Here is a 9,106-nt window from a genome sequence, read left to right on the forward strand (position 1 = left end):
GGGTCCGAAGGACCTTTCCATTAAAAAAAACACAGAGTATGTGCACGGGTATTTTTTATGCAAAAGTGCTTAATATTAATCTCCGTTTTTTTAAGGCCGAACTTTTGAAGGCATCGACCAAGAGGCCACAACGCGATTGGACGAGAACCCAGCGTCCGTTTCTCCGTCCCCCAATTGGGCCATCCACGAGATCCCAACTCCCAAATCTCCACGGACCCATCCCATACACCACCAGCAGCACAGCGCATTGTCCTCCCCACAAGTTCCTCCAACCCGGTGGCCCACCCGTCAGCGACCCGTCAAAAGTCCCCAACCGTCTCCGTCCCTACACCGCGCCCACGAGCGCATCCGTGACGGCGCTCACGAGAAGGCGACGCAGCTTTACACACCTTTACGTGCGAGAAGTATTTTACCACTTATTATTATTTTCTATTTCTATTATTATCTGCTCGGGTCGCCTTCGTCATCGTCAATAATAAAAAGCGCAACGGCACCAGCGATCTAGGCCTCCTCCACCAGCGCCCTTCCTCGCTCGCATCGCCCTCGCCTGCTCCGCTCCCAGCCCGGCCAGATCTCGCCGGCAGGCCTCGGACGGAGATGGCGGACGCCAAGCAGCAGGCGGCGGCGCCCGGCGGCGTCTGGAAGACCATCAAGCCCTTCGTCAATGGCGGCGCCTCCGGGATGCTCGCCACCTGCGTCATCCAGCCCGTCGACATGATCAAGGTACGGATCATGTGCCCACCCTCACGCGCGCGCTCCCTTCCCGCTCTCCGGCTCGCTCGGACTGACACGGCGGAGGGATCGGGTATGGTTGATGGGAACGGCTGGTGTAGTGAAGCGCCCCTCTCATCAGGGTTAGATCCGTGGTAGGTTATGGTGGGTGCGCGCTACGCCGAGTGATGGATCGGGTGGGTAGAATCCGCGCATCTGTGTCGGTTAGATCTGGTGACGCGGATGCGGCCTCGACCGAGCTCCCTCGCAGGAGTGGAGTGCAGATTGATGTCTGAGAGTGGCCATTCTTAGATCTGTGAGGTGGAGTATGCCGTCCCATGGATAAATGTAAGTAAGTACTAGCGATGGGCCTTTCGCCCCACACCATCCGTTATCGTTATCCACCATGGGATTTGCTCGATGTGTTTGCTTAGATCCACTGAGGCTGCACTAAAGCTGGTCCGTGCTGTTATCTTCTCTTCCAGAAGATCTCTATGTTTGTGTGCCTTCACTGCATTTTTCATGAATTGGATTTAGAATAGTTTGTTCATCTTGAGATGTCCTTCTGTTAGTATCTGCTGCTGTAGCGTTTCAATGCTTGCGAAACTAGGCTAACTGAGTAACACGCCATCGTAGTCCAGTTGGGTGATTTTACTGGACAGTGGAGACCATGGAATTTGCTCGATGTGTTTGCTTAGATCCATTGAGGTTGCACTAAAGCTGGGCTGTGCTGTGCTGTTATGTTCTCTTCCAGAAGATCTGCATGTTTGTGTGCCTTCACTGCATTTTTCACGAATTCGATTTAGAATAGTTTGTCCATCTTGAGATGTCCTTCTGGTAGCATCTGCTGCTGTAACGCTTCAATGCTTGCGAAATTAGTCTAGTTGAGACTTGAGAAACACACCGTCGTAGTTCAGTTGGGTGATTTTACTAGAGAGTGGAGGGACGCTCACCAATTGGAATACCTGCCATAGCCTTCGATGGCTGATGATCACGAAATATAAACCATGCTATCAACTTTTGCTGGAACAGACTTGGGCAAATATCTCTTGCTGTCTGTCTATTTATGGCATGCCTTGTCACAGATGTGTACATACTTGGCACTTGTGCTTTATATCTAGCCTCTATTTAATGTTGGGAGTCCTATAATGTTTCCTGTTATTGGTTTCAGGTGAAGATCCAATTAGGCGAGGGATCTGCAGCTCAGGTCACAAAGAAGATGCTTGCTGAAGGTGGCCCTAGTTCCTTTTACAAGGTTTGTTATCGTGGATGCTTTTATTCCTATCGGGAAAAATCATTGATGTATGTGGGTTTTCTTCTGGCGTCGGTGCATGTGTACTAGACATATGTGTCTTACTAAAACAAATTTAACATGAAAATAATCCTTAGTATTTACTATTTTAGTTCCTAATATGTACATTTATTTCTCACCTTAAACATAAAAAACATGGGGCTACAAGGAACCCCATTCTTTGGGGCACTAGTCGCCCAAAATCATCAGGTAGTCACAGTTTTAGGTGCAAGATGTATCACACAGTCCATCCTCTCCTATTTCATCGAACTAATAAGAAAAACTAGCTGGCATGGCTCACATGGCATGGCCCAGACAGTGACAGGCAATCTAAAGCAAAATTCACCGCAAATTTGTGCGAAATGAACCACCCAAGCTAAATCGTACTGTTTGCAGCACCAGATATGTGGTGGTGTTCCACCTAGGACAACACAGTATTTGCTGTTTCTTCAATTGGGTTGTTGCTTCAAGTTGTGCATTTTTCTGACAGGGTTTGTCAGCCGGTTTACTGAGGCAAGCTACCTATACAACTGCTCGTCTTGGATCCTTCAGGTTTGTATAGTTTTGCTTGGTTAATGGATACAGTACTGTAAATTGTTAATTCTTATATTTTACTGCTTGCACAGTATTTGATGAACCAAGATAGTACTGTAAATTGTCGATGCTTTTATTTTATTGCTTGCCCAGTATTTGATGAACCAAGATCTGGTTCTCTAGTAGTATGTTGTTCTTTTAAAAGAAATGCATATGTCTGGATAATCATCCTATGAATTGTCAAGTTGCACAAAAGCTCCAGGTCTCTCCACCTAATACATTAGGGACAGCAATTCTAGAATATCAGTCAAATGCAGGAAAGCCTGCAGTTGCTGGTGCTTTACTTCACGCTATGACATAATAATCTGTACAAGTCCCTTAACTCTTGTTTGCTATGAAATTTTACATATTAAAATGTTATAGCATGAAGTACATCCAAATGTTATAGTATGAAGTCCATCCACAACAAAACTTTGGGTAAACTTTGGATGGTATTTGCTGATATCATGAGACCCCGAACATACGATCACATTTACTGATATCATGTGATACATATTTTACATGGACAACAGAGAACCAAGCACCCAGTTACTATACTGCTTCCTAGCTGGTATTGTCTTGCTGATTAATATCTCACAGAAATATGCTTACTTATACAGCTTTGGTTGATGAGCTGAGCTACTTTTAAGTGACTTTTAGGATCACAATGTGATAATATGGTTCTCTTTTTCAGAGCATTACTTTTTATTTTATTTTTGTAGACGATCAAATAAATTGTTGTAATTTTTTGTTTGGCAATTTGACCCATAGATAGTTTGATATGGAGTGTCTAGTTATTAAACTGGTATTGATATTGGGTCTGTGCCATCGCTGTAATTGATGTGTACATTTTAGAGTTGGATTAATTAGGTTTATCATTGCATTGCTTCTAATTTGCAGTTTGGTATCTTATTTCTTCTCTTAGGGTTCTGACAAACAAAGCAATTGAGGCAAATGATGGGAAGCCATTGCCACTTATTCAAAAAGCCTTTATTGGCCTAACTGCTGGAGCGATTGGCGCCACTGTTGGTAGTCCTGCTGATTTGGCGCTCATTAGGATGCAAGCTGATTCGACCTTACCAGCAGCACAGCGGCGTCACTACAAGAATGCATTTCAGGCACTCTACCGTATCTCTGCTGACGAAGGTGTCCTTGCACTTTGGAAGGGTGCTGGCCCAACTGTGGTGAGAGCCATGTCACTGAATATGGGTATGCTTGCGTCCTATGACCAGAGTGTTGAGCTATTCAGGGACAAATTCGGCGCTGGAGAAATTTCGACTGTTGTTGGTAAGACTAGTTCAAGATTCTTTCTGTTTTGTCTGAAAAAGTTTTGTCTGAAACAGTTACTTCCTCCGATCCAGAAAAACTGTCGGATGAACCATTTTGCGAAAAAAACCTCACATTTACCAGCTAATTAACCCGCACTCCATCATGTTCCTGCTAGAGCGAGTGGAAAAAAAAAGGCTAGCTGACCTGGCACGCATGCATGTGAGCGACAACTTTAATCAGGTGAGAGATAGTTTGCGTGCATGGTCCGTTCGGAGACAAACCATCAATGCTAACTTTTGGAAGGATTTAATTACAAAATGAGTAATGCATTGACAGTCCGACAGTTATTTAGGATCGGAGGGAGTACAATTTACACCCAACTGCTGCTGCTGCAGCCTCTCTCCACCTTCTACTATAATACCCATTTAATTTACACCGCATCAACTATCAACACCAGTGCGAGTAATCCTTTAACCTTATTACCATTTCAGTGGTGTCAACAGTTGTTGATGGATGTAATGAAAATGCTAGGTTTTATATTTTTGTCAAACACTTCATGCTACAAACTATTTGGGAGCATAATACGTTTGCCTCTATTTAGGCTATTCATCTCCGTTATAAAATTTCTTACTTGGTTTGCAGGAGCCAGTGCCATTTCTGGATTCTTTGCGGCGGCATGCAGTTTGCCGTTTGATTTTGTGAAAACTCAAATTCAAAAGATGCAGCCTGATGCGACTGGAAAGTACCCATACACCGGGTCTTTGGACTGTGCCATGCAAACCTTAAAGAGCGGTGGCCCGTTGAAGTTCTACACCGGCTTTCCTGTATATTGTGTCAGGATTGCCCCCCATGTCATGGTAATGGCTACATGACAGACAGATAACTTTTGTTTCTAATCGGTAACATGCAGCATACTCATTAAGCTACTTTGTGCAGATGACGTGGATCTTCTTGAATCAAATCCAGAAGTTTGAGAAGAAGATTGGCATATAAGATCTCTAATTGGAAACAGTATCCATCCTTGCTCGACACATTTAATAACATTCCAGCAGCTTTGCATTATGGTGGTTGGCTTTTGGTAGACAGAGTTTAAGCAATTTTACCGTAGCTTACATTTGCTGTGGTACTCTTGACATTGTTATAATAATCGTATTATTTGTTGTAATTGGGCATTTTTTTGGCGGGATACTTAAGTTAAGAGGGCATACTACCTTTTTTTTGGCAATAATTGGGGACACTACCTTCTTGTGCCATTGAATTGAATGAGACCAGATATTACAGAAATCTTTGAGACGTTTCTCTTGTGATCTTGTATGGTACAATGTGGAAATTTGTGTTGGCAGCCTACATGTTTGTGAAGGCTACTTTTACCTACGAAAACATCTTAAATTGAGGTTGAAGGTAGGAGTATGAAGTTAAAATGAAGGATTTTAAGGTGAGCAGCATGCAAGCATCCCTTTTAGACCTCAAATAAATTTAAATTTGATATTTAATTTGAATTTTTAGCATATTCAGTGTCAGTCATAGTCTAATGATGTGTTTAAATAATATAAATATATGATAACTTATTCAATGCATGATACAAACAAAACTAATTAGAACCCGCAAAACAAAAGAATGCATGGGAGCAAATTGGCAGAGCCCGTCGTAGATTAAAGGATATATGAGATTTTTTTAATGGGATCCGATCCACAATCTGATCAGTGTTGACTATACCTAGACATACACCGGGCTATGCTTTGGGCCGGGCTATGCTTTGGGCCAAGAAAAGCATGTACTCCCTCCGATCCCTTCTAATTGACTCGGATTTATTACAAAGTTGTAATGGGAGTAGCTAAAAACCAGGCCCAAGCATGGCTCGGCCGAACGAAAAAGCTAGAAAGCCCATCAGGCTACGGGTTGGCTCTCTTACTTATAGAATCCATTACCCATACGTGAAGCCTAGGTCGGCCTCCAGGGGGCTTGGATTTTCGGCCTGAGCCATTTGGATGGAAATGCTTCGGATTCGGCGACCGATCGCGCCTATGTGCCTGCTTTTTCGGCCCAACACTGGAGGGTATTGCCTTTTTTAAAAAAAATTACAGAGATGTTTCCACATTGTAACATCTAGATAAAAATTTATTGTAAAATCACACGACATAATTTGTAAGATTTTTCTCAGTGATATGTTACAGAAATGTGTGTTGCTTAATATGTTGTAAACACATGATTTTTTATTGTAATTATTTGTGATTTTTGGTGTAATTGTTTTGGTCATGGACACGTTTTCTCAATGTAGCATACGCTCGTTAATTTTGTAACTATTGGCTTATAAATTTTGTATCGAAATCATCTCAAAGATGCTGTAATGTTTACTTGATGTTTGCCACAAGTTTGTGATTTTTGTTGTAATCACTTGTGTTTTATTGTTGAAATACTTTGTAAATTTTTGTTGTCAATCAATATGTAGAAAAATAAAATATTGTTAACCACCTTTTCATTGCTACAAACACACAATCATTTCTATTTTTTTCTAATAGGTTGGGTTTTTTGTTAAAATAGCTAGTGATTTTTGTTGTAAATCAATCTATAGAAAAAATATTATTATTTAACCTCTTTTTGTAACATTAATTTTTTAAAATAAATGATGTGCTGCTTTTGTTGTAATATCGAAAAAATTTGTACACCGGGTGAGAGGTTTTTGTTGTAAAACTCTTTGTTCTACTAATGAATCACCATGGTGTTATTTTATGTGAATACCGGGATAGTTAAGGGCAGCAGGATATACACGCTGTGGTTTAACTGAAGAAGGTGGGACGGCGGGTTGATTTCTCGAAACTTGAGATGCTAAAATGCAAAACGTTTACTGCTGGTATTTCTGGCCGGTAGATCGCGATCCGACGGTCGGGACAACAACCAATTTTTTTAGCCCACGTCGGGTGACCAACGCTGAGCGCTGCCCCATTAGGATCGGGCTGCCAATGTGCTACAGCTACAAAGAAATTGATTGCTATAGCGGCACTCTTTTCGGAAAGTGCTTTTGGCACCCGAACTCCAATGCTCTTTCATTTTGACATCTTCAACGGGGCGACGTAAATCGGACGTCCAAATCAACCAGCTACGTTCGTTTGCGTCGGCCCGTGAACACTGAAATGGTCGCCAGGCCAAGATTGTCAGCTTGCGTCATGGGCAACACCAGCGGGCCGACGCATTTCGTCCGGCGAGGCCGACATGTGCTCTATTTTGAAACTAGAGAGAAAAAATGTTAATCATGGTAGACACGGTTGAGATATTCACATTTCTAGGTAGAATCGAGATTTTGAAATTTGTGCAACATGTTGAAACAAATTAAACATACAAATTGCAGAAAAATATGTTCAGACTAACTTTTAAATTAGCTACTTCTTCTTTACGGAGGTGCTTCCTGCTTGTCATCCTCACGGAGGCGTTTCCTGTGCGTCACTGATAACGCGTGAAGCACACGTCCGTTGGGAACCCCAAGTGGAAGGTGTGATGCGTATAGCAGCAAGTTTCCCTCAGTATGAAACCAAGGTTGTCGAACCAGTCGGAGATGAAGGCCACGTGAAGGTTGTTGGTGAAGGAGTGTAGTGCGGCGCAACACCAGGGATTCCGGCGCCAACGTGGAACCTGCACAACACAACCAAAATACTTTGCCCCAACTTAACAGTGAGGTTGTCAATTTCACCGGCTTGCTGTAAACAAAGGATTAAACGTATGGTGTGGAGAATGATGTTTGCTTGTGAAGAACAACAAAGAACAATGATTGCAGTTGATTGTATTTCAGATGTAAAAGAATGGACCGGGGTCCACAGTTCACTACTGGTGTCTCTCCAATAAGAAATAGCATGTTGGGTGAACAAATTACAGTTGGCAATTGACAAATAGAGAGGGCATAACAATGCACATACATATCATGATGACTAATATGAGATTTACTTAGGGCATTACGACAAAGTACATAGACCGCTATCCAGCATGCATCTATGCCTAAAAGTCCACCTTCGGGTTAGCATCCGCACCCCTTCCAGTATTAAGTTGCAAACAACAGACAATTGCATTAAGTATGGTGCGTAATGTAATCAACACAAATATCCTTAGACAAAGCATTGATGTTTTATCCCTAGTGGCAACTGAAGGAGATATGCCCTAGAGGCAATAATAAAGTGGTTATTATTTATATCTTTATGTTTATGATAAATGTTTATATATCATGCTATAATTGTATTAACCGAAACATTAGTACATGTGTGATATGTAGGCAACAAGAAGTCCCTAGTATGCCTCTTAAACTAGCTTGTTGATTAATGGATGATTAGTTTCATAATCATGAACATTGGATGTTATTAATAACAAGGTTATATCATTATATGAATGATGTAATGGACACACCCAATTAAGCGTAGCATAAGATTTCGTCATTAAGTTATTTGCTATAAGCTTTCGATACATAGTTACCTAGTCCTTATGACCATGAGATCATGTAAATCACTTATACCGGAAAGGTACTTTGATTACATCAAACACCACTTGCGTAAATGGGTGGTTATAAAGGTGGGATTAAGTATCCGGAAAGTATGAGTTGAGGCATATGGATCAACGAGTGGGATTTGTCCATCCCGATGACGGATAGATATACTCTGGGCCCTCTCGGTGGAATGTCGTCTAATGTCTTGCAAGCATATGAATAAGTTCATAAGAGACCACATACCACGGTACGAGTAAAGAGTACTTGTCGGGAGACGAGGTTGAACAAGGTATAGAGTGATACCGATGATCAAACCTCGGACAAGTAAAAATATCGCGTGACAAAGGGAATTGGTATCGTATGTGAATGGTTCATTCGATCACCGAAGTCATCGTTGAATATGTGGGAGCCATTATGGATCTCCAGATCCCGCTATTGGTTATTGGTCGGAGTGAGTACTCAACCATGTCCGCATAGTTCACGAACCGTAGGGTGACACACTTAAAGTTGGATGTTGAAATGGTAGAACTTGAATATGGAATGGAGTTCGAATATTTGTTCGGAGTCCCGGATGAGATCCCGGACATCACGAGGAGTTCCGGAATGGTCCGGAGAATAAGATTCATATATAGGAAGTCATATTCCAAGTTTGGAAATGATCCGAGTGCATTTATGGCAGGTTCTAGAAGGTTCTAGAAAAGTCCGGAAGAAATCACCATGGAAAGTAGAGTCCCGGAGGGACTCCACCTTGCATGGCCAGCCAACCCTAAAGGGAGGAGTCCAAGGTGGACTCCCTA

The 9,106-nt window shown here is 42.2% G+C and overlaps 1 protein-coding gene across 1 annotated transcript; it reads left to right on the plus strand.

Annotated features, from left to right (window-relative positions):
- Positions 1–582: 582 nt before the first annotated feature.
- Positions 583–5,146, plus strand: LOC124649142 (mitochondrial dicarboxylate/tricarboxylate transporter DTC-like). Its single transcript, XM_047188809.1, has 6 exons — positions 583–723; positions 1,883–1,966; positions 2,493–2,554; positions 3,501–3,862; positions 4,487–4,701; positions 4,781–5,146. The coding sequence occupies exons 1-6, from the start codon at positions 598–600 to the stop codon at positions 4,835–4,837; spliced, it is 906 nt and encodes a 301-aa protein (XP_047044765.1). The 5' UTR covers positions 583–597; the 3' UTR covers positions 4,838–5,146.
- Positions 5,147–9,106: the final 3,960 nt, after the last annotated feature.

Source organism: Lolium rigidum, chromosome 4, assembly GCF_022539505.1.
Source record: "Lolium rigidum isolate FL_2022 chromosome 4, APGP_CSIRO_Lrig_0.1, whole genome shotgun sequence".
Taxonomy (NCBI): Eukaryota; Viridiplantae; Streptophyta; class Magnoliopsida; order Poales; family Poaceae; genus Lolium; species Lolium rigidum.